We start from the raw sequence: 26,479 nt of genomic DNA, 5'->3' as shown, positions 1-26,479 counted from the left end.
TCAGCGGGTCAGGCAGCATCGCTGGAGAAAAGGAATGTGTCGAGACCATTCAGACTGTTTGAAGAAGGGTCTCTCTCGACCAGAAACGTCACCTATCCCTGTTCTCCAGAGATGCTGCCTGACCCGCTGAGTTACTCCATCTTTTTGTGTCTGTCTTCAGTTTAAACCAGCATCTGCAATTCCTTCCTACACAACCGATAGATGGATACAGGTAAAAGGGGGCGGGGGGGGAGTTGGATGGGTGGACAAAGTATAGATATGAAAAGACCAAAGGCTGTGAGGTTAAGGAAGATTGAAGAGTAAAGCCAGAGGAAGGACTAAAGGTGGAAGGGGATGGGGACAAATATTTCAGCAGCTGAGAGAGAGAGCCACAGCCCCTCACAGAGAGAAGGGGCTCCTCTTGCACAATAACCCACAGCTCCTCTCGGGAGAGGGGAGAGTGTCCCAGATGTGAGGTCCCAAGGGAGAGGGGAGGGGAATGGGGATGTTCGAGGGGAGTCGTGAGGAGAGAGGGGAAGTTCCCAGGTAGTGTGAGGTCCCAGGGGAGAGGAGAGGGGAGTTAGTGGGGTCCCCTTGCCCTGCCCAGGGGGCGTCGGAGCCCCTGGCTCCCAGTGTGGGAGGGTGGAAGGGGGAGAGGGGAGTTAGCGGGGTCCCGTTGCCCTGCCCAGGGGGCGTCGGAGCCCCTGGCCCCCAGTGTGGGAGGGTGGAAGGGGGAGAGGGGAGTTAGCGGGGTCCCGTTGCCCTGCCCAGGGGGCGTCGGAGCCCCTGGCTCCCAGTGTGGGAGGGTGGAGGGGGGAGAGGGGAGTTAGCGGGGTCCCGTTGCCCTGCCCAGGGGGCGTCTGAGCCCCTGACCCACCTGCAGCAGTGTGGGAGGGAAGGGGGGGGGGGGAGGTGGGGAGAGGTGCGTGGGGGCTCTGACTGACCGTGTGCACTCAGTGTGGTGAGGGCGGCCTGCGGGACACTCCAGGGGCTCCACTCCCTGCGGCCCTCGCCACGGGCACACACGCGGAAGGTGTAGCAGATGTTGGGGTCGAGGTGTAGCACGACAAACTCGACGTCGGCTCCGGCGTAGGCATCCTCGTAATGTCCGCCGCTGTCCTTGCAGAACTGCAGGCGATACTCCTGAGGCACAAAGTCATCGTCATCCTGCCAACAAAGCACAAACCCTGCAGTCACAAGTCAGGGGACGGACACTGGGAACCGTCTCTCCCCGTGTGTGTGTGACACCCTTGTACCGTCTCTCTCTCTCCCCGTGTGTGTGGCACCCTTGTACCGTCTCCCCCCGTGTGTGGGGCACCCTTGTACCGTCTCTCCCCGTGTGTGTGGCACCCTTGTACCATCTCTCCCCCCGTGTGTGGGGCACCCTTGTACCGTCTCTCCCCGTGTGTGTGGGGCACCCTTGTACCGTCTCTCTCCCCGTGTGTGTGGGGCACCCTTGTACCATCTCTCCCCCCGTGTGTGGGGCACCCTTGTACCGTCTCTCCCCGTGTGTGGGGCACCCTTGTACCGTCTCTCCCCGTGTGTGGGGCACCCTTGTACCATCTCTCCCCGTGTGTGGGGCACCCTTGTACCGTCTCTCCCCGTGTGTGGGGCACCCTTGTACCATCTCTCCCCCCGTGTGTGGGGCACCCTTGTACCGTCTCTCCCCCCGTGTGTGGGGCACCCTTGTACCGTCTCTCCCCGTGTGTGGGGCACCCTTGTACCGTCTCTCCCCGTGTGTGTGGCACCCTTGTACCGTCTCTCCCCGTGTGTGTGGGGCACCCTTGTACCGTCTCTCCCCGTGTGTGTGGCACCCTTGTACCATCTCTCCCCCCGTGTGTGACACCCTTGTACCGTCTCTCCCCGTGTGTGTGGCACCCTTGTACCATCTCTCCCCCCGTGTGTGTGGGGCACCCTTGTACCGTCTCTCCCCGTGTGTGTGGCACCCTTGTACCATCTCTCCCCCCGTGTGTGACACCCTTGTACCGTCTCTCCCCCCGTGTGTGACACCCATGTACCGTCTCTCCCCGTGTGTGTGACACCCTTGTACCGTCTCTCCCCCCGTGTGTGACACCCATGTACCATCTCTCCCCCCGTGTGTGACACCCTTGTACCGTCTCTCCCCCCGTGTGTGACACCCTTGTACCATCTCTCCCCCCGTGTGTGACACCCATGTACCGTCTCTCCCCCCGTGTGTGTGGCACCCTTGTACCGTCTCTCCCCCCGTGTGTGTGACACCCTTGTACCGTCTCTCCCCCCGTGTGTGACACCCTTGTACCGTCTCTCCCCGTGTCTGTGGCACCCTTGTACCATCTCTCCCCCCGTGTGTGACACCCATGTACCGTCTCTCCCCGTGTGGGGCACCCTTGTACCGTCTCTCTCCCCGTGTGTGTGGCACCCATGTACCGTCTCTCCCCGTGTGTGTGACACCCATGTACCGTCTCTCCCCCCGTGTGTGACACCCATGTACCGTCTCTCCCCGTGTGTGTGGCACCCTTGTACCGTCTCTCCCCGTGTGTGTGGCACCCTTGTACCGTCTCTCCCCCCGTGTGTGACACCCATGTACCGTCTCTCCCCGTGTGTGGGGCACCCTTGTACCGTCTCTCCCCGTGTGTGTGACACCCTTGTACAATCCAAGGTTAGGTTTACATTGATTATTGTCACAAGTACAGCTCCACCACCGATTTTCCGGCACCCTTGGTTCCAGAGCCTTGCCCGATTATCCATTTTAGTTCAGTTTAGAGATACAGCGCGGAAACAGGCCCTTTCGACCCACCGGGTCCGCACCGACCAGCGATCCCCGCACACTAACACTATCCTACACACACTAGGGACAATCTTTACATTTACCAAGCCAATCAACCTACAAATCCACACGTCTTTGGAGTGTGGGAGGAAACCGAAGATCTGGGAGAAAACCCACGCAGGTCACGGGGAGAACGTACAAACTCTGTACAGACAGCACCCGTTGTCGGGATGGAACCCGGGTCTCCGGCGCTGCATTCACTGTAAGGCAGCAACTATACCGCTGCACCACCGTGAACGCTAGACCAACAGAGGTCATATAATGTACTGATTGAGAATGATCAGCCATGATCACATTGAATGGCGGTGCTGGCTCGAATGGCCTACTCCTGCACCTATTGTCTATAATAATGATACAACAATACACCTCTGCCCCACTCATTATTACCCCTCCAGTATCTCTAAAGTCGCACCCCGGTCACTCTCACTTCTCCCATTGGGCAAAAGATACAGAAGTGTGAAAACGCACACTTCCAGATTCAGGGAAAGTCTCTTCCCAGCTGTTATCAGGCAACTGAACCATCATAGCACCAACTAGAAAGCAGCCCTGAACTACCATCCACCTCATTGGAGATTCTCTGACTCTCTTTGATCGGACGTTACTGGCTTTATCTTGCAATAAATGTTATTCCAATTTTTCCTTTATCGTATTTGTACACTGGATGGCTCGATTATAATCATGTATATTCTGTATAGTCTTTCCGCAGACTGGTTAGTATGCAACAAAAGCTTTTCACTGTACCTCGGTACACGTGACAATAAACTAATGACAAAGCTCCTAGGACAGCTAGCAATCTAAGTAAAACAAATATTAAATGTAAATTAACCCGTTGAGTTCCTCCAGCATTTTGTGCTCTGTGCAAGATTCCAACATCTGCAATCTCCTGTACCACAGCTTGCTGTACATGTACACTAACCTTAATGCAAACATGGACGAGAACAGCCTCTCAGATGGCAGACACAAAATGTTGGAGTAACTCAGCGAGTCAGGCAGTATCTCTGGAGAGAAGGAATAGGTGATGTTTCGGGTCAAGACCCTTCTCAAGACTGAAGAAGGGTCTCGACCCGAAACGTCACCCATTACCTATCCAGAGATGCTGCTGCCTGTCCCGATGAGTTACCCCAGCATTTTGTGTCTATCTTCAGTTTAAACCAGCATCTGCAGTTCCTTCCTACATCAAACCACTAGCTGACTGATTAGCTGGCGTTACATGTTCATCTGCCAGACTGCAACCAGGGTAGCCACACTGCTCCCCCTGGTGGCTGCTCACATAGCTGCTCAAACAACACTGAGACAAACGCAAGATAGGCACAAAAAGCTGGAGTAACTCAGCAAGTCCCTGTCAACCCGCGATCCCCGCACACTAACACTATCCAACACACACCAGGGACAATTTACATCCATTTGGCCCACTGAGTCCATGCTGACTAGCGATCCCCTCACACTAACACTATCCAACACACACCAGGGACAATTTACATCCATTTGGCCCACTGAGTCCATGCTGACTAGCGATCCCCTCACACTAACACTATCCAACACACACCAGGGACAATTTACATCCATTTGGCCCACTGAGTCCATGCTGACTAGCGATCCCTGCACACTAACACTGCCCTACACGCGCCAGGGACAATTTACATTTATACCAAGCCAATTAGATCATAAGATCATAAGTGATAGGAGCAGAATTAGGCCATTCGGCCCAACAAGTCTACTCTGCCATTCAATCATAGTTGATCTATCTCTCCCTCCTAACCCCATTCTCCTGCCTTCTCCCCAGAACCTCTGACACCCGGACTAATCAAGAATCTATCTCTCTCTGCCTTAAATATATCCACTAACTTGGCCTCCGCAGCTGTCTGTGGCAAAAAATCCCAGATTCACCAACCTGACTAAAGAAATTCCTTCTCCTCTCCTTCCGAAAAGAACCTCCTTTAATTCTGAGGCTGTGCCCTCTGGTCCTAGACTCTCCCACTAGTGGAAACATCCTCTCCACATCCACTCTATCCAGGCCGCTCACTATTCTGTACAGTTCAATGAGGTCCCCGCCTGATTCTTCTAAACTCCAGCGAGTACAGGCCCACAAACAGGTTTAGGTCAGCCTACAAACCTGTGCCTCTTTGTAGTGTGGGAGGAAACTCACACAGGTCACAGGGAGAAGGTGTTAGCTCCATACAGACAGCACCCTTGGTCAGGATGGAAGGCGGGTCTGTGGCACTACGAGGCAGCTGCTCTACCCGCTGCGCTGCGAGGCAGCTGCTCTACCCGCTGCGCTGGGAGCCTCATTGCGCTCCGTGCTCGCGCTCAGCTCACCTTGCACCATCGCACAAGGATCCCTCCGGGCCGCTCGGTCAGCTCCTCGATCTGGACCGGAGGCCGCGAAGCGATGGCTCCGTGCGTGGAGATCCGCTCCTTCACAAAACCAAGGAAACTTTTGTCCAGCTGGGCCGATAGACAGGCCACCTCCACCAGCGAAGGGACTTCAGGCAAACTGGTTGAAGCAGGGAAAGAGGGCATTTCAGTAAAACGCACTGCAGGAATTGGGTAAAGGCAACACGGTTGGGCGGAGCGGTAGAGTTGCTGCCTCACAGCGCCAGAGACCTGGGTTCCATCCTGACTATGTGTGCTGTCTGTATGGAGTTTGTAAATTCTCCCCAATCTGTGGAATTCTCTGCTACCGAAGGCAGTGGAGGTCAATTCACTGGATGTTTTCAAGAGAGAGTTAGATTTAGCTCTTAGGGCTAATGGAATCAAGGGATAAGGGGAGAAAGCAGGAACGGGGTACTGATTTTGATGATCAGCCATGATCATATTGAATGGTGGTGCTGGCTCGAAGCCCCGAATGGCATACTCCTGCACCTTTTTTCTTTGTTTCTATTACCTGCGTTGATTTTCTCTAGGATCTCCAGTTTCCTCCCACACCCCAAAGACGGGCAGGTTTATAGGTTAATTGGTTTGGTATCATTGTAAATTATCCCTAGTGTGTGTAGGATAGTGTAAGTGTGTGGGGATCACTGGTTGGCGCAGACTCGGTGTACCGAAGGGCCTGTTTCCACGCTGTATCTCTAAACTAAACTAAAACTACAGATAGACACAAAAGGCTGGAGTAACTCAGCGGGCCAGGCAGCATCTCTGAAGAGAAGGAATGGGTGCCCTTCTTCAGACTGAACATATATATGTGTATGTGTGCGCATATAGTGGGACTAGGCAGCATCTCCTGACCCGAAACGTCACCCATTCCTTCTCTCCAGAGATTCCTTCTCTCCAGAGATGCTGCCTGTCTCGCTGAGTTAGTCCAACATTTTGTGTCTATCTTCGGTTTAAACCATAATCAGCAGTTCCTTCCTAAAACTAAATTAAACTAACACTGATGTACTGAGTGTTTTTATGTTGCACCAGACACTTCTGGTAATGACCCTTCCCATAGACAGCAAACTTCTACAAAACATGTTGGATTCAATTCCACAATCCTCCACCGCCAACCATTGAAACTGCTTCTGAAGGTCAGACTACAATAAAATAAATAATCCGATGAGTTTTTTAATGTTGCTGGTTTCGCTGGGGAGAAGGGACCTTGGTTTCGTGAATCTATGACAGTCCTGCAAAACAATGGTGGAATGTCTGCCTGGGTCACACAGCTAACGTTCGTGTCAAAGACTAAATATAAGAATGAGAGAGACACAAGGAACTGCAGGTGCTCAAATCTTCAATAGAGCACAAAGTGCTGGAGTAACTCAGTGGATTCCACAGCATGTTTGGTGGGTATGGATAGGTGACGTTTCAGGTCGGGACCCTTCTTCAGACTGAAGTGGGAGGGGGTGGGATAAAAGCTGGAAAAGAGGTGGGGGCAGGATAAAGCCTGGCAAGTGATAGGTGTAGGAAAAAAACTGCAGATGCCGGTTAAAATCAAAGGTAGACACAAAATGCTGGAGTAACTCAGCGGGTCAGGCAGCATTTCTGGATGGAAGGAATGGGTGACATTTCGGGTGGTGACGCTTCTTCCGACTGAACCAGGGGAGAGGGAGATACAGAGATAAGGAAAATCAGGTGTGAAAACAAGACAAAGGGGGTGGAGATCAAGGAAAATGTAGAATAGATCATTGTTAGCTAGGAGAAGGTAACAACAAAGCAAACAGAGATAAAATGTAATCGAGGACAGTCAGACTAGTCGGAGAGCTGGTGTTCGGGGACGTGGGGGGGGGGGGATAGTGGAAGAAATGGATGCCAAGAAGGGCAGGGGGGAAAGGGGAGGGTGTTAAGTAAAGTTGAAGAATTCCATGTTCATACCGTTGGGTTGTAAGCTTTCCAAGCAAAATGTGAAGTGTTGTTCCTCCAGTGTGTGTGTGTGTGTGTGGCCGCACAATGGCAATGGAGGAGGCCCAGGACAGAGAGGTCAGTTTGGGAATGGGATGGGGAGTTAAAATGGTTGGCGATTGGGTGATTCAGCAGGCCTTGGCGGACCGAGTGCAGGTGTTTGATGCAACAGTCTCCTGATCAACACTTGGTCTCGTCATGTGAGGAACTTGAAGTTCAATGAGGGGAGAGGATACCTGTCGAGGTGGATTTGCAGGGCTTTCTTGGTGAAGTTTCCGAGTTTCTCCTCTGCTGTGCCACAGAGAATGGCGATCTCTCCTGCAAGGCAATGCAAAACACCATCGGTCACTGCCCATTTCCAGCAATCGCACACTGCCTCCCATTCCCCAACTCGGACATAACCCGCGGTTATGAGGCCGGCACGGCGGCGCAGCGGGTAGAGCTGCTGCCTCACAGCGCCAGACACCCAGGTTCCATCCTGACTACGGGTGCTGTCTGTACGGAGTTTGTACGTTCTCCCCGTGACCTGTGTGGATTTTCTCCGGTTGTTCCGGTTTCCTCCCACGCTCCAAAGACGTGCGGGTTTGTAGGTTAATCGACTTGGTAAAATTGTAAAATTGTCCCCAGTGTGTAGGATTAGTGTTAGTGTGCGGGGATCGCTGGTCGGCATGCAATCAGTGGGCCGAAAGGCCTGTTTCCACTCTGTATCTCTAAACTAAACTAAACTAAACCAAAACCTGCAACATTTGAACTCCAAAAAAGAGCCCTTATCAAAGAAATCAGACAAGTGTGGGGAATTTACTGCAGCATCAGTAATGCGGCCCAATGGTTTCAGTTGCTCATGAACCTCCCCCACACTGATAACCCAGATGTCTGATTGGTGATCATGCAAGAATGAAGCTCTGCACCGTACCTCGGTACACGTGACAATAATAAACCTCAACCTCAGATACCAGGGTGCTATGCTGTGCGACGGGTTGCAGGATGAGGAGGGACCCGCCACCTCTGCCTCACCTTCCTGCAGCAGCTCCTCTGCCGTGTTGACCCCTTGCTCGATTAACTTCTGACAGTCATCCAGCGGCCTGATGCTTTCCTCTTCCACCTTGTTCACCTCCTGAAGCAGAGAGGTTGACCGCTCGTCCAGCAGCTTGATCACCGTTTCTTTCAGTTCCCTGAAGTGGTGTTGCAGGGAACTGCGTGTCTGCACTGCACTTCCATTGATCTGCGATGAGAAAGAACAAACGACGACGTAAAGAGGGAGACCTTTTGAAGGTATTTATTCACAAAATGCTGGAGTAACTCAGCAGGTTAGGCAGCATCTCGGGAGAGAAGGAATGGGTGACGTTTCGGGTCGAGACCCTTCTTCAGACTGAAGAAGGGTCTCGACCCGAAACGTCACCCATTCCTTCTCTCCCGAGATGCTGCCTGACCTGCTGAGTTACTCCAGCATTTTGTGAATAAATACCTTCGATTTGTACCAGCATCTGCAGTTATTTTCTTATAAAGAGGGAGACCAGTCCTCCACCATCGGAAATGGAAAGCATCTTTGAGCGACACAGTGGTGCAGCAGATGGAGCAGCTGCCTCACAGCGCCCGAGTCCCGGGTTCGATCCCGACCTCGGCTGCTGCCTGTGTGGAGTTTGCACGTTCAGTTTAGTTTAGAGATACAGCGCGCAAACAGGCCCTTCGGTCCACCGGGTCCGCGCCGACCAGCGATCCCCGCACACTAACACTATCCTACACACACTAGGGACAATTTTACATTTCTAACAAGCTAATTAACCTGCACGACTGGAGTGTGGGAGGAAACCGAAGATCTCGGAGAAAACCCACACGGTCTCAGAAAGTACAAACAACTCTGTACAGACAGCACCCGTAGTCGGGTTCAAACCCGGGTCTCTGGCGTCAAAAACGCAGACCGGCCCTAACTCTACTGCTGCGCCACCGTGTGGCGTTCTCTGTAAATTGACCCTAGTGTGTAGGGAGTGGATGTGAAAGTGGGATACATAGACAATAGGTGCAGGAGGAGGCCATTTGGCCCTTCGAGCCATTCAAAATGATCATGGCTGATCATCCACAATCAGTACCCAATTCCTGCCTACTCCCCATATCCGCTAGCCCTAAGAGCTCTATCTAAATCTCTTTTGAATGCATCCAGTGAATTGGCTTCCACTGCCTTCTGAGGCACAGAATTCCACAAATTCACAACTCTCTGTGTGAAAAAGTTTTTCCTCATCTCAGTCCTAAATGGCCTACCCCTTATTCTTAAACTGTGACCCCTGGTTCTGGATTTCCCCCAACAACATAGAACTAGTGTGATAACATAGGACTAGTGTGAACGGGTGCGCGATAGCCAGCGAAGAAAGGAGAGAGTGGGGGAAGCATTAGGTTGGTTACCTAAAAGTAGAGAATTCAATGTTCATACCGTCGGGTTATGCCTTATATTCCGCTTGGCTCTTTACATCCCATCGGTATGAACAATGAATTCTCCCATTCTTGGTGACTAACCAACTCCCTGCCCCCACCTCTCTTCCAGTCCCCCCCCCCCCCCCAACAATTCAGTCCGAAAAAAGGCCTCTGACCCGAAACGTCACCCATCCATGTTCTCCAGAGATGCTGCCTGACCCGCTGAGTTACTCCAGCACTCTGTGAAACGTCACCCATCCATGTTCTCCACAGATGCTGCCTGACCCGCTGACTTACTCCAACACTCTGTGAAACGTCACCTATCCATATACCCCAGAGATGCTGCCTGACCTGCTGAGTTACTCCAGCACTCTGTGAAACGTCACCTATCCATGTTCTCCAGAGATGCTGCCTGACCCGCTGAGTTACTCCAGCACTCTGTGAAACGTCACCTATCCATGTTCTCCAGAGATGCTGCCTGACCTGCTCAGTTACTCCAGCACTCTGTGTCTTTTTTAGTAAACCAGTATCTGCAGTTCCTCTAGATTACATTCTTGGTTTAAATATCATTAGGGCGGCACGGTGATGCAGCAGTAGAGACCCGGGTTCGATCCGGACTACAGGTGTTTGTCTGTACGGAGTTTGTACGTTCTCCTTGTGACCTGCGTGGGTTTTCTCCGATATCTTTGGTTTTCTCCCAAACTCCAAAGACGTACGGGTTTCTAGGCTAATTGGGTTGGTATACAGGTGTTCCTCAGGTTACGATGGTTCGACTTGCGATAGTTCGACTTTGCGATGGTGTAAACCGCAGCGACCCCCGCCGCTCGCTTCCGGCCACGTGACCGCGCGATTTCAATGCATTTCGAGTTACACTATTTTCGGTTTCCGATGGGTTTCTCGGAACGGAACCCCATCGTAAGCTGAGGAGTTCCTGTAAATGTAAAATTGCCCCCAGTGTGTGTATAGCACATAATGTGCGGGGATCGCTGATCAGTGTGGACTCGGTGGGCCGAAGGGCCTGTTTCCACCCTGTATCTCTAAACTAAACTAAAGAAGCATAGCAGGACTATAAACGTAATACACACAGATAAATACAAACAAAAATTCAACACGTGAATGACTGTAGTACTAGTGGGGGGAAAACACAAAGTCCGTAGTGCAACCAAAGTCAGGGATATATTACTGTAATCGTACTGGATGCTGGCACAACCACACTTGCAGTAATGTGCAGGGTGTTGACCCTTGTCTCAAAGACATCCTGGTACTGGAGGCAGTCCAAATGAGATTTCACTGGGCTGGTTCCCAGGGTGAGGGTTGTCCTGTCATGTGCAGCTGATGAAAATGTAGCTTGATGTTGTCAAGTTGGAAAAGGTGCAGAGAAGATTTGCGAGGATGTTGCCGGGACCTCAAGTGTGTGAGCTACAGGGAGAGGTTGAGCAGGCTGGGTCTCTATTCCTTGGAGCGCAGGAGGATGAGGGGTGATCTTATCGTGGTGTATAAAATCATGAGGGGAATAGATCGGATTGATGCACCATGTCCCTTGCCCAGAGTAAGGGAATCAAGAACCAGAGGACATAGGTTTAAGGTGAGGGGAAAATATTTAATAGGATCCTGAGGGGGGTAACTTTTTCACACAAAGGGTGGTGTGTGTATGGAATGAGCTGCCAGAGGAGGTAGTTGAGACAGAAACTATCGCGATGTTTGAGAAACAGTTAGACAGGTACATGGATAGGACAGGTTTAGAGGGATGAGGTCCAAACGCAGGCAGATGGGACTAGTGTAGATGGGACGTGTTGGTCAGTGTGGACAAGTTAGGCCGAGAACCCTGTTTCCACCCTGTATGACTATCTATACTCTTTGATATTCAGAGAATGAGGGGTGATCTCATTGTAACATGCTTAGAGGAAGGTACTGACAAATGTCCCATCAGCTACATTGGGTCCTGATTAAGCAATACTTCAATCTTAAACCTTTCATCTTCATTTCAAATCTCCTTACAATTCTGCCCTCTGGGTCAAAAATCCTCACCAACTCTCTGCGTGCCTTCATTATTTTTAAACAGAGAGTGGTGGGGGCCTGGAACGTGCTGCCAGGAGTGGTGGTGGAGGAAGATACAATAGTGGCATTTAAAAGACTTCTGGATAGGCACATGGATATGCAGGGAATGGAGGGATATGCATCACGTGCAGGGAGATGAGAGTTCAGTTCAGTTTAGTTTATTGTCACGTGTACCGAGGTACAGTGAAAGGCTTTTGTTGCGTGCTAACCAGTCAGCAGAAAGACAATACATGATTACAATCAATGCATTTACTGTGTATAGATACATTATAAGGGAATGACGTTTAGTGCAAGGTAAAGTCCGATCAAGGATAGTGCGAGAGTCATCAAAGAGATAGATAGTAGTTCAGGACTGCTCTCTGGGTGTGGTAGGGTGATTCATTACCTAATAACAACTGGGAAGAAACTGTCCCTGAATCTGGAGGCGTGCGTTTCTACACTTCTATACCTTTTGCCCGATGGGAGAGGGGAGAAGAGGGAGTGGCCAGGGTGCGACTCATCCTTGATTATGCTGCTGGCCTTGCCGAGGCAGCATGAGGTATAAATGGAGTCAACAGAAGGGAGGTTGGTTTGTGTGATGGTCTGGGCAATTCGCTGCATCAAGTTGGCATCATGGTCGGCACAGACATTGTGGGCCGAAGGGCCTGTTCCTGTGCTACTCCGTTCCATGTTGTGTTCAAACAGCTCCCCAGCACTACTGCTGAAACACACTGTAATCACACCTGCTTACATTCACGAGCAAACTGGGCCCAGGAAGAAATACTCTGAATTGCCAGTGTGCTCTTGCATGTATCAACACGTTTGTAAAAGGATGTGATGCAACGAGCCACAGAAGCCTCAAGCATTGTTATCTCGACTGCATTTATTCTGCAGACTGCAACGGGGAAGAAAACAGGAAGGAATTTAAATTAACAGAAACCCATGCTTCAGTATGAGTTGTGTTCACTATCTGTCAGCCTTATTACTTGTGTGTGAGATGGAAACAAAATGATGCTGAGCTCCCAGTGCTACAGATAGCAAAGTTATAAATGCATAAGCCTCACCAGCGATTTAAACGCTGTTGATTCAGTTCAATTAATTACTGTCCCCGTCGACTTAATTCTATCTCAGAATTGGTATCAAGGAACAACTCCACAAAGTAAAAAAACCCAGCAGATGTTTTAAGTGTGCAGAACCATTAGGTAGAAACAAGGACCTGAGGCGCTGAAGTAACGCAGCAGGTCAGGCAGCATCTTTGGAAGGAATGGATAGGCTATACTTCTGGTCAGAACAAAGGAGTCTAAAGAAAGGTCCCAACGTGAAATGTCACCCACTGTTCCTTCCTCACATGCTGCCTGACCTGCTGAGTTCTTCCAGCATTGTGTGTCTTACTACTGTAATGTTATCTTACTGTAGTCCCGATTATTTGTTATCAACCTATAGTATTCAGTCATTTGTCGGCGTTTAACCCCAGCCACACCAAAATGAGTTGAGTTGAGTTTATTATCACATGTACTGAGGTACAGTGAAAAGCTTTAGTTGCGTGCTAACCAGTTAGCGGAAAGACAATACATGATTACAATCGAGCCAGTTACAGTGCACAGATACATGATAAAGGGAATAACGTGAATAATGTTTAGTGCAAGGTAAAGCCAGTAATGTCTGAGCAAAGATAGTCTGAGGGTCTCCAATGAGGTAGATAGTAGTTCAGGACTGCTCTCTGGTTGTGGTAAGATGGTTCACTTGCCTGAAATGGCATATTATGTATTAGAGAAAGTCAGTATATGTGTATTAAGGCTCAAGCTGCAAATGGATGAAATGCCACCCATCTGCAGCTGATTGAGAAACTTGTAACTTCCTGACCAGCTCCTGTTGAAGTTTTCTCAGCATGATGCAAGAGTTGAACTGTAGCAAAAAAAACGAATTACTTTTTTTAAACGACTAAAACTAGTCTAAAAAATCCTGGAATAGCTTTTAGACTAATCTAAAACTTTTTTATTTTTTAAAACTAAAACTTAAAATCAGTTCAAGACTAACTGACTTAGGATTAGTTCTTCTCTCATCTCCTTTCAGAAGAGAGGGGAAAGATGTAAAAGGAACCAGAGAGACAACTTTTTCCACCCAAGGGTGGCAGGTAGATGGAACGAACTGCCAGAGGAGGTATGTAGGAAGGAATTGCAGATGCTGGTTTAAACCGAAGATAGACACAAAATACTGGAGTAACTCAGCAGGACAGGCAGAATCTCTGGAGACAAGGAACAGGTGACGTTTTGGGTCTGAAGAAGGTTCTTGACCCAAAACGTCACCCGTTCCTTCTCTCCAGAGATAGTTGAGGCAGGTAATATCACAACATTTAAAAGAGATTTGGACAGACACATGAATAGGAAAGGTTTGTAAATTTCCCCAGTGTGGGACGAATAAAGGAATATATTATTATATTATTATTTAGAATGAAATGGGCCAAAAGCAAGTAATTAAGACATGTCAGCCTGAGCAGGTTGGGCTGAAGAGCCTGTTTCCCTGCTGTATGTCTCCAAGGCTAGGTGTAAATCTGCATTTTGTCAAAGACCTTTTTAAGATCTTAATTTATTTCATTTGTCTATCTATTCCCTCCACAGATGCTGCCTGACCAGCTGAATTACTCCAGCACTTTATGTTAAGGCCAATCACTCATGGTTATTTGTTGAGGATTGTTGCAGATAACTCCTGTATGACAGTTGACACTCATGATTCAGGGCATCATGGTGTTATAGCGGTATAGTTGCTGCCCAAAAGCGACAGGGACCCGGGTTCGATCCTGATTACGGGTACTGTCTGTACGGAGTTTGTACGTTCTCCGTGACCACGTAGGTTTTCTCCAGTTTCTTCCCATACTCCAAAGATGGACAGATTTGTAGGTTCATTGGCTTTGGTAAAATTGTAAATTGTCCCTTGTGTGTAGGATAGTGTTAGTGTAAGGGGTGATCGCTAATCGACACAGACTCGGTGGGCTGAATGGCCTGTTTCCACATTGTATCCCTGAAGTCTAAATAAAGTCTAGTTCAGTTTTAGTTTATTGTCACATGTACGGAGGTGCAGTGAAACGTTTTTCACTGTACCTCGGTACACGTGACAATAAACTAAAAACTCAAGGTTTAATGGCTGTGAAGTAGCATTGAATGCCCAGAGCAGTTAATTGAAAGATGTAGAAAGAAAGAACTGCAGATGCTTGCTAATACACAAAAGGACACAAAGTTTAATGGAGAGTTCCTCTTCACTGATTGAAGCCATTCTTGTTCCCATGTGCAAAATAAGTAACTGACCTGCTTCCTCGCCTGGTTCAGGCCCTGTAGTCGTTGTTCCAATTCATCTTTATAATTCTTTGCTGCCTCTATGCTCTCCGTGGCCTCTTTGAGTAGGTCAGCCTGAATTTCAATTTCCATCATTGTATTCTTCTCCTGCACACAACAGCAAAACAAAAGCAAGGGAGATTAGTTTAGTGACATAGCGTGGAAACAGGCTCTTCGACCCACTGGGTCCGTGCCGACCAGCGATCCCCGCACATTAACACTATCCTATACCCACTAGGGACAATGTTTACATTTACCAAGCCAACTAATCTACAAACCTGTGTGGGAGGAAACCCAAGATCTCGGAGATGTGTAAATACATAATTATATTTTAAATTGATCTACACAATGCATATGCTACATTCAGTTCAGTTTATTCACTGGATGAATTTAAAAGAGAGTTAGATAGAGCTCTAGGGGCTAGTGGAATCAAGGGATATGGGGAGAAGGCAGGCACGGGTTACTGATTGTGGATGAATGGCGGTGCTGGCTCGAAGGGCCAAATGGTCTCCTGCATATTTTCTATGTTTCTATGTAAAGCCGAGGGGGGGGGGGGGGTGGATGTAGGTGGAAGGTACAATCAAGGGATAGGGAAAGAAGGTGGGATAGTGGGAAAAATAGGTGTGCATGGGTGTGGGAGAGGGGGGGACAGGAAAGAGAGAGGGAGTGGGGGAGGTAGTACTCAAAACTGGAGAATTCAATGTTCATACCATCGAGTTGCAAGCTACCCAAGCAGATTATAAGGTGCAGTTAGCCATGACCCCAGCAGGAAAAATCATTGAAAAGCAACAACAACAACAATTGCAGATAATTTTGGGAGGTAAGTAAATAAAAGTCAGAAAGAACCAGATTGCAGAGGAAGAAAAGTAGGGAAGGACATTAAAACAGAATCCATGAGGTGAAAGAGGAGGAACGTGATGAACAGATGCAGAACAGGTCGGGAGGAATCAGGTGGATCCGCGGAAAAGGAGTAAGGCGTTTACAAAATAAACCAGCAGCATCCCTCTCAATCCTGCCCCACAAATCAGTTCTTTCGTGACTATTCCATGCTAGCTTCTTCTATATCAGTTCCCCATGATCCTCAATTCCTTAATCTTTCAAATATTCATCTCCATCTTAACTATATCCAATGATCCAGCCACTGCCAGCTCCAAGGGCTAATAAATCTAGAGCTTCACTGCCCCCAGAGATAACACTTTGGTGCACCTCCGTTCGAACTAACCCCCTCGTTCGTGATTCTCCACTGTGATAACGTCCACCCTGTCGAGGCCTCCTAGAATCTCGCCTGTTTGAATGCGGTCAACCATCATTCCGCAAAATCCCAGGGAATACAGGAAAGTCAGGCTAGGACATCAAAACAAAGAAGGAATCAAAACCTTGGGTGGCCCCAGTGTTGGGTGGGCCGCAGTATTTCTGGAAGAGGGCTGGATTGACTCCCAAAATCCCTGCTGTGTAATCTTGTGCCGATCCTCAGCTGAAGCCAACACCTGCTCTGGCTGAGATCTTATTTGCTTAACTTCACTGTTTTGCGACTTGCATGAATAGCGGGCAATATGCGGAGATTGTGTTAGCTGCTGACCAAGAGAAATTGTACGCCAAGATGTCTCAAATCTAAACCAAAGGTATAAACAGATGCACAGTCTGAAGAAGGGCATCGACCCGAAACGTCGCCCATTCCTTCTACCCTGAGATGCTGCCTGACCTGCTGAGTTACTCCAGCATTTTGTGAATAAATACCTTCGATTTGTACCAGCATCTGCAGTTATTTTCATGCACATTATATATATATTCACAAGCCTATCCATGTGCCTATCCAAAAGCCTCTTAAACTCCTCTATTTAATCTGGCTCCATCACCGTCTAGGGTTGCTAACTGTCCCGTATTAGCCGGGACATCCCGTATTTTGGGCTAAATTGGTTTGTCCCATACGGGACCGCCCTTGTCCCGTACGGGACCGCCCTTGTCCCGTACGGGACCGCCCTTGTCCCGTACGGGACCGCCCTTGTCCCGTATTAGTAGGGTTGCCAACTTCCTCACTCCCAAATACGGGACAAGGTGACGTCACCGCCCCGCGCCCCACGTGACCTCACCCAGCCAGTGGCCACGTGCTCCCACCCGGCCTGGGCGGCTGTCATTGGTGGAGCGGAAGCACGTGGCCGCTGGCTGGGCGAGGTCATGTGGGGCGCGGGGCGGTGACGCCACCTTGTCCCGTATTTGGGAGTGAGGGAGCTGGCAACCCTGTCACCACCCCAGGCATCCATTGCCTTCTGTGTTAAAAAACCTGCCCGCCGATCTCCTTTAAACTTTGCTCCTCTCACCTTAAAGTTAAGCCCTCTAGTCTTTGACTTTTCAACCCTGGGAGAAAAGGGTTTGGACTGCCTACCCCATTTATCCATGCCTCATGTTATAAACCTCTATCAGTCTAGTGGGGGGCACAATGGCAGAGTTGCTGCCTTACAGTGCCAGAGGCCGGGTTAGATCCTGACTGCCGGCGCTGTCTGTATGGAGTTTGTACGTTCTCCCTGTAACCGCGTGGGTTTTCTCTGGGTGCTCCGGTTTCTTCCCACATCCCAAAGATGTGCAGATCTGTAGGTGAATTGGATACTGTAAAAACTTAGTGTCCCTAGTGTGTGTAGGATAGTGCGAGTGTACGGGGTGATCGATGGTTGGCACAGACTTGGTGGGCCGAAGGGCCTGTTTCGCACTGTATCTCTAAAGTTTAACCTCCAGTATCCCAGAGAAAACAATTAGTTTCCTTCTCCAACCTTGTAGCTAATACCCTGCTTAAATAGTCACACAATACTTCATCAGGAAGATGACAGCTTTGAAAATTAAACCCCTTTCAGTCAGCCTCGGATGCACATTGAAGTAAAATGGTTGAAAGCCAGATCTCACTCAACTGGTAAATATGCTACCAATTTAACCAGGAAGAGCCGCACTTTGGTGGTTGGATTTATTTGTTTTTGCCTGGCTTAAAAATGACCCAGCAACGCGTTTGGCCTTGTTTGGTTTCAATTCCTCACTGTCGTGGCCCCACTCTTTCTCATTTCCTCTGGTTTTCGCATATCCACACCTGCCATTTTCAAGCTCATGTACAGACAAACCCCAAAGCTGCCTTATTCATCTGGAAGAAGGAACGTGCAACATCTTTCCTGCCGTGTACTGCTGAAGCAAACACCAGAGGGATGAAGCTGGAACCTCGTTGGTATTGTGGAATACAGGCTCGGTTGTACACTCAGCTCCAAAAAGTTCATTGCAAACGGAATTTGGATCAAAATACTTGTTGCACAACATAAAGATGGAGCTGCTGGAGCTGCTGTCTCACAGCGCCAGAGACCTGGGTTCAATCGGGCCCTGGGGTGCTATCTGCGTGGTGTTTGCATGCTCTCTCTGTGACCTCCTGGAACGGCCCAGGTGCTCCAGTTTCCTCCCACATCCCCAAGACATGCGGGTCTGGAGGTTAATTGGCCCTCTGTAAATTGTTCCTTGCGTGTAGGGAGTGGAGGAGAAAGTGGGATAACATAGAACTAGTGTGTAGACACAAATTGCTGGAGTAACTCAGCGGGTCAGGCAGCATCTCGGGAAAGAAAGAATGGGTGACGTTTCGTGACCCTGTCCCGCCCCCTCCCCTGACAACAGTCTGAAGAATGGTCTCCACCCGAAACGTCACCCATTCCTTCTCTCTCAAGATGTAGCCTGACCTGCTGAGTAACTCCAGCATTTTGTGTCAACGTTCGATTTATACCAGCATCTGCAGTTTTTTTCCTACACATAGAACTAGTGTGAGCAGGCGATTGGTTGTCGACGTGGACTTGGTGGGCCGCAGAGCCTGTTTCCAGCCACGCTGTATCTTTCAGTCAGTTAGCCAGTCAAAAAAACATGCCATGTTAAGGAGAAGAAAATTCTGCGGGATGTATTCTTAAAAAGCAAATGTTACAGTATATCACCTTTGCCGATGCAATTAGATGACCCATCGGGCACGAGACACTCAGAACAGCATTCCAGGTATGTTACTCTGCTGACTTTGCCTAGCTGCGGGGGTTAACAGGTCCATTATTTAAGGTTGGAGAGATAAAGCCCTGGTTATTAGGGCTGGGTTAAGCACTGTGATACCCTCTATGTCTACTAATCATAATTGTACATGTTTACATGTAAATAATGTGCATACGTTGCAAAATAGCTTGATATACAACTTGTTCATGTAATCATCTAGTGTAACCCTGTGTTTTGGGCAGAAAGTGAAAGCTAGCTGGTGGATTAGAATTGGTTTGCAAGCATTCCAAAACAACACCACATTCCTCTTCAAAATATATAATTATGTGGGTAACAGCCAGTGTTTTGGCAGTGCAAAGCCACAGTGCAGAGCCACAAGATCTTAGCTCGTAGAAACCGAGCTGCAGTAGCCATGTACACTATGTGGCTACAGGAGCTGTTCAGAGGCTGGGAATCCTGCAGTGAATAACTTGCCTCCTAACTCCCCAAAGCCTGGCCACCATCTACAAGGCTCATCAGGAGCGTGATGAAATACTCCCTTGCCTGGACAAGGTGGGCAGAAGGGTCTGTTTCCATGCCCCATTGCCATACATCTCCATGACTAGGAGTGTAGCTTCAACGACACTCATGATACCCGGTACCATACCTGACACACCAGCCCACCTAACCGCCACCTTATCCACAGCCATTCGCTCACTGCACAGCAACAGTGTTGTACTATCTAACAAATACACGGCAGCAACTCACCAAGACTCCTTAGGCAGCAACTACCAAACCCACGCCCTCAACAGCTTAAAGGACAAAGGCAGCAAGAGCACTGAAACATTCATGGCTTGGACCCACATCGTCATTCCTCCACTGTTTCTGGGTCAAATTCCTGCAACTCCCTTCCTAACAACACCCTGAGCATACCCGCACCTCAAGGATTGCAGGGTTCAAGAAGGCAGCTCACCAACACCTTCAATTAGGTACGGATAATTCAAGGTAGATACAAGGAACTGCAGATGCTGGAATCTTGAGGAAACCACAAGTGAAAATGCTGAAGGAACTCGGCAATTAAATTTGGTTTAACCTGAGAACAAATAATGGCACAGTGATTTTAAACCATCTCCAGTAAAGAACCCACAATGTTCAAGTAGGTATCTCAGCACCAGCCAAGGAGAATTAATTCTAGGTTTCACCATGATACCAACAAAAAATGACAAAAAATCAAAAAGAAAACTCAACCATGCTTCAAAGTCGCGTTATAGTGGCAAGCTTTCTTTAAACTATGTGTGGTAGAACCAAAGGTAGACGCAAAAAGCTGGAGTAACTCAGCGAGACAGGCAGCATCTCTGGAGAGAAGGAATGGGTGACGTTTCGGGTCCAGACCCTTCTTCAGACTGTTGGTAGAACCAAGTCTAGCTATTTCTCCCTCTGCCCCTCTCGCAAGCCATCAAGTAAATTACTGAAAAGCAAAGTGCTGGAGGGAAGGTCCCAACTTGAAACAATATCTGTCCATTCCCTCCACAAATGCTGCCTGAGCCACTGAGTTCCTCCAGCACTTTGTGTTTTGCTGCAGGAAATGGTTTTGGGTAGACTGATGGGACTGAAGGCTGATAAATCCCCAGGGCCTGATGGTCTGCATCCCAGAGTACTTAAGGAGGTGGCTCTAGAAATAGTGGAAGCATTGGAGATCATTTTTCAATGTTCTATAGATTCAGGATCAGTTCCTGTGGATTGGAGGATAGCAAATGTTATCCCACTTTTTAAGAAAGGAGGGAGAGAGAAAACGGGTAATTATAGACCAGTTAGTCTGACATCAGTGGTGGGGAAAATGCTGGAGTCAATTATAAAAGACGAAATTGCTGAGCATTTGGATAGCAGTAACGGGATCGTTCCGAGTCAGCATGGATTTACGAAGGGGAAATCATGCTTGACAAATCTACTGGAATTTTTTGAGGATGTAACTAGGAAAATTGACAAGGGAGAGTCAGTGGATGTGGTGTACCTCGACTTTCAGAAAGCCTTCGACAAGGTCCCACATAGGAGATTAGTGGGCAAAATTAGGGCACATGGTATTGGGGGTAGGGTACTGACATGGATAGAAAATTGGTTAACAGACAGAAAGCAAAGAGTGGGGATAAATGGGTCCCTTTCGGAATGGCAGGCAGTGACCAGTGGGGTACCGCAAGGTTCGGTGCTGGGACCCCAGCTATTTACGATATACATTAATGACTTAGACGAAGGGATTAAAAGTACCATTAGCAAATTTGCAGATGATACTAAGTTGGGGGGTAGTGTGAATTGTGAGGAAGATGCAATAAGGCTGCAGGGTGACCTGGACAGGTTGTGTGAGTGGGCGGATACATGGCAGATGCAGTTTAATGTAGATAAGTGTGAGGTTATTCACTTTGGAAGTAAGAATAGAAAGGCAGATTATTATCTGAATGGTGTCAAGTTAGGAGGAGGGGGAGTTCAACGAGATCTGGGTGTCCTAGTGCATCAGTCAATGAAAGGAAGCATGCAGGTTCAGCAGGCAGTGAAGAAAGCCAATGGAATGTTGGCCTTCGTAACAAGAGGAGTTGAGTATAGGAGCAAAGAGGTCCTTCTACAGTTGTACCGGGCCCTGGTGAGACCGCACCTGGAGTACTGTGTGCAGTTTTGGTCTCCAAATTTGAGGAAGGATATTCTTGCTATGGAGGGCGTGCAGCGTAGGTTCACTAGATTAATTCCCGGAATGGCGGGACTGTCGTATGTTGAAAGGCTGGAGCGATTGGGCTTGTATACACTGGAATTTAGAAGGATGAGGGGGGATCTTATTGAAACATATAAGATAATTAGGGGATTGGACACATTAGAGGCAGATAACATGTTCCCAATGTTGGGGGAGTCCAGAACAAGGGGCCACAGTTTGAGAATAAGGGGTAGGCCATTTAGAACGGAGATGAGGAAGAACTTTTTCAGTCAGAGGGTGGTGAAGGTGTGGAATTCTCTGCCTCAGAAGGCAGTGGAGGCCAGTTCGTTGGATGCTTTCAAGAGAGAGCTGGATAGAGCTCTTAAGGATAGCGGAGTGAGGGGGTATGGGGAGAAGGCAGGAACGGGGTACTGATTATCATATCATATATATACAGCCGGAAACAGGCCTTTTTTTCGGCCCTCCAAGTCCGTGCCGCCCAGCGATCCCCGTACACATTAACACTATCCTACACCCACTAGGGACAATTTTTACATTTACCCAGCCAATTAACCTACATACCTGTACGTCTTTGGAGTGTGGGAGGAAACCGAAGATCTCGGAGAAAACCCACGCAGGTCACGGGGAGAACGTACAAACTCCTTACAGTGCAGCACCTGTAGTCAGGATCGAACCGGAGTCTCCGGCGCTGCATAGTGATTGATAGTGATCAGCCATGATCGCATTGAATGGCGGTGCTGGCTCGAAGGGCTGAATGGCCTACTCCTGCACCTATTGTCTATTGTCTATTGTCTATCTGCAGTATCTGGGGTGTACAAGGGAATTACCAAGGCTGTGCAGCCTAGTTTCACCCACAGCGGCACAGAGCAAGACATCTTGGTGTGGATGCTCTCATGGTAAAATGGGTAACTCACTTACCAACCAAGGCCTGTTTTGTATTTTCTGTTGTTCTTCAGGGTTCAAAGAATTCACATTATTTTTTTACTAGCCTTAAAGCTGTAAGAAACTGCAACAGCAGTTCAAGAAGAAACTTGACGATTACTTTCTCAGGAGGTATAAGGAGTTGGCTTTGTCAGAGATACCTATGTCCTGTCAGTGATGCCACAGTGCTACTTTATAAATAATATACTTAACACATAACAGCTACTAAATGAAGAAGTATACCGACAAAATAAGGCAAGATAATAAATGTGGTTTCCACACGTTTCCGCCTGCAGCAGTTGAACCAGTTTTCATTTTGAAAAGGAGTTTGACAAAACAAATCGCAAAGTCAAGTTATTATTAACTAGTATTATTAACAGGAGTAAACCATGCAGCCACATCCTGAGTTAGTTGATTATCAAAAGATGGATAATGTTGAACTTCAGAAATTAAGACGGTATTCGAAACAGATTTAGGGCAAACATCAGCAATTTATTGTTTAACCTCTGTGTTGTGAAACATTCAGCTGAAGGTTTGTGCCAATGTTTAATGTTTCTCTGGCCTCCACTCTCCTTACTTCATTTCAACCTATCTACGTAACCTTGCATTCATTTCTCCCTCACATTCTTACCCTTGAAATGATTATCAACTATTTTCCAAAGCGGCACGGAAATCAGCCTTCTAATGAAACGAGATTTGCCCAAACTTCTCAGGGTCCAGTTTCAAATCTGCTAAATTATTACTCAGTCGATTCATAATAGACGGCGTTTCTACCTTTCCTCTTGCCAAGTGCAAAAATAAAGAAACAATCTCCATTTACGTAGTGCCCAAGCACTTCTCAACCAGTGAAACACAAAGAAGCAGATTTGGTTTGAATACAGAAAACTCTCACAAACAACCTAGGTAGACCACTGCAAAATCATTTTTGGTGTTGTTAATTGAGAATAAATATTGTTCGGGGTACTGGGGAAAATATCCCTGCTCTTATTTGGAGAATACTATGGCGTCTTTCACCTCCACCCACAGAGAGTACAGGGAAGAAGATTTTTGAGATTGCTACTGTGAAAATCTAGTATTTCCTCAGTTTAGCACGAGATTATCAGCCCCAAATTTCATGCTCGAGCAGACTGTGTAATGATTCAGCCAAGTGCGCCCTGCAATGAGGCAAACAAGACACTAACTCTCCAAATTATTCATGTTAAAAGTGATAGGAGCAGAATTAGGCCATTCGGCCCAGCGTCTACTCCGCCATTCAATCATGGCTGGTTTTTTTTAGATTTAGAGATACAGCGCAGAAACAGGCCCTTCGGCCCACCGGGTCCGCGCCACCCAGCGATCCCCACACACTAACACTATCCTACACCCACTAGGGACAATTTTTACATTTGCCCAGCCAATTAACCTACATACCTGTACGTCTTTGGAGTGTGGGAGGAAACCGAAGATCTCGGAGAAAACCCACGCAGGTCATGGGGAGAACGTACAAACTCCGTACAGACGGCGCCCGTAGTCAGGATCGAACCTGAGTCTCCGGCGCTGCATTCGCTACCGCTGCGCCACCGTGCCGCCCCACTCAACTATCGTTCCCACTCAACCCCATTCTCCTGCCTTCTCCCCATGACCTCTGACACCCTTACTAATCATGAATCTATCTCTGCCTTAAAAATATCCATTGACAGCTGTCTGTGGCAATGAATTCTGTTGAATTGGCAGTGGGAGAGGGCAGGTGGAGTGGGAACAGCACCAAAGTGAGACCTATCAGACAAAATGAAGGCAGTATTTCAAAGCACACTGTCGTAAGACTGTGATGGACTAGTATAGCAGCTGCCATGGTTCCACAATCTCACTATGACCCTGCAACATTCTTTGATACGTACACTTCCCTTTTTTGTCCCGCTTGCTTATTCTTAGAACCTCTTCCCCAAAGATTCTTTCTGACCGACAAGCAGACATTAAACAGATAATTATTTTTGAAACAATTTCCCTTTCTGCCTCCACTTTTCTCAATGAAAGTTGGGATTCATTCAGTCCTGTAGACATTATGTGGAGACACAAGAAGGTGTAGATGCTGTAATCTTGAGCAAAACACAGTAATGGAGTAACTCTGGTGGCCAGGCAGCATCTGTTGGGGGAAATGGATATACACCAATTCAGACTGATGAAGGATCGCAACCCGAAACGTTGCCTGCCCATCCCCTCCACAAAAGCTGCCTCACCCACTGAGTTCCTGCAGCGTTTTGTATTTTGCCCATTGGCATCAGTGATGTCACGGGCATCGGGGTACTGATTTACGGCCATGATCATATTAAATGGCGGTGCCGGCTCAAAGGGTCGAATGGCCTACTCCTGCACCTATTTTCTATGTTTCCATGTGACGTTCTTGTACTTTATTTGTTACTGAGCTAGTTTGTAAAACTCTGGTGACAGAGGCAAGTGCAATCAAGGCTTTACCCAGTACTTCACCATCTGCAAAGAGGGGCACTAAAGTCCACTCCAAAGCCCTCATCCTTAGTTCTGGATCTCTTTACTCTGCAGTCCTCTGCTTCTGTACATGATTTCTGACTCAGAGACTAGATTGGCATTTGATCCAAAACAAACAATCATTAAAATACATAGCCCTAAAAAACGTCCATTCCGAATTTGGTTTTCGTTGTCAATAACATATGATGCATCAGTTTTGCCTAATAGATTTGTCAGATGGATCATTACTAGAAATGGACAACCCTGAGCTACCTTCTCAGACTTGTACCTGACTAACTCATCTAATTTTGTACGTAATTAAGCCCACACCCAAGGACTGCAGCACTCACCTTGGAGTTTTCATTTATTCAGTCTATTTCTTAACCAGACACTTGCCATTACTACCACTACACTTGACAGGAGCACACTGATGCAAATGCTTCATGAAACCACAGTACAGTATGATCTTAAATATACCATGAAATCTTGAGTATATTGTTCCGAAAATGCAGCAAATAGAGCAATAGTCATACAGCGTGGAAGCAGGCCCTTCGGCCCAACTAGCCTGCACCAGCCAACATGTCCCTTCTACACTAGTCCCACCTGCCTGCATTTGGCCCATATCCCTCTAAACCTGTCCTATCTCATGTACCTGTCTAATTGTTTCTTAAACATTACAATAGTTCCTACCTCAACTACCTTCTCTGACATCTCGTTCCATACACCCACCACCCTCTGTGTGATACAGCAGTCAATTTGTCATACTACTTCTAATGAAGGGGTTTATGTCAGGAATGTTCATCTAATTTTAAATGTGTTTGAAACTTTATTCTTGCAATATGTTACAACTACTTTATTAATACGAACAAATTTAACCACTGGATATATCGATATTTTCTTAATTCCATCTACAAATGCACCCTAAAGCCTTACATGCCATACAACATTCAGCTCACAGGTTTGCTATGTGTGAAAATTATTTTCACACATAGCAAACCTGTGAGCTGAATGTTGTATGGCATGTAAGGCTTTAGGGTGCATTTGTAGAAAATATCGATATATCCAGTGGTTAAATTTGTTCGTATTAATAAAGTAGTTGTAACATATTGCAAGAATAAAGTTTCCTTTTATGGGCACAGAATACAATTAATCTTAAAAACCTGACATCAGCATTAAAGAGTGTTGCTCCGGTAGACATCCTTCAGGGTTGGTGGGTGGGGTGAGGAATCAGGACTCCACTCGTCCGTTTCCATTCTTATCTATCCTGTTGTTGCCTGAGAATTCTCTCTGCCTGCTACATATTACCTCCAGTATCTCCTGAGGACCTAACTTTGGCTCTGCACATTATCCCACTGGCCTTGGACAACTCCAATGTGGTTTCTAGATTGTCAGAGTGGTTTTCCAACATCCAATGTGAGGTGTCTTCACAAAATATTCCGGTCACAAAATGTGTTCTCTAGGGTTGTTCCTCTCCCTGGCAATAGTCCAAGAACAAACCCGTCTGCACAGTCTTGGATGTCACATGTGGCAAGATGACCTTCCAACCACATACCA

At 47.9% G+C, this 26,479-nt stretch overlaps 1 protein-coding gene across 2 annotated transcripts in view; it reads right to left on the bottom strand.

The window, feature by feature from the left end:
- Positions 1–26,479, bottom strand: part of crlf3 (cytokine receptor-like factor 3) — a 40,895-nt gene that overhangs the window by 6,767 nt on the left and 7,649 nt on the right. For both annotated transcript variants that reach the window (XR_013547418.1, XM_078401471.1), the window contains exons 2-6: positions 14,848–14,982; positions 8,117–8,324; positions 7,339–7,420; positions 5,102–5,279; positions 924–1,146 (exon numbers count right to left, since the gene is read on the bottom strand). Coding sequence is in view for 1 of the 2 variants with exons in the window: in XM_078401471.1 (XP_078257597.1) it covers positions 924–1,146; positions 5,102–5,279; positions 7,339–7,420; positions 8,117–8,324; positions 14,848–14,970 (814 nt within the window). In the remaining variant the exon portion in view is untranslated. The remainder of the gene's footprint in view (positions 1–923; positions 1,147–5,101; positions 5,280–7,338; positions 7,421–8,116; positions 8,325–14,847; positions 14,983–26,479) is intronic.

Source organism: Rhinoraja longicauda, chromosome 6 (assembly GCF_053455715.1).
Source record: "Rhinoraja longicauda isolate Sanriku21f chromosome 6, sRhiLon1.1, whole genome shotgun sequence".
Taxonomy (NCBI): Eukaryota; Metazoa; Chordata; class Chondrichthyes; order Rajiformes; family Arhynchobatidae; genus Rhinoraja; species Rhinoraja longicauda.
The sequence above is the reverse complement of the archived record's forward strand: the minus strand, read 5'-3'. Positions and strand labels throughout refer to the sequence as shown.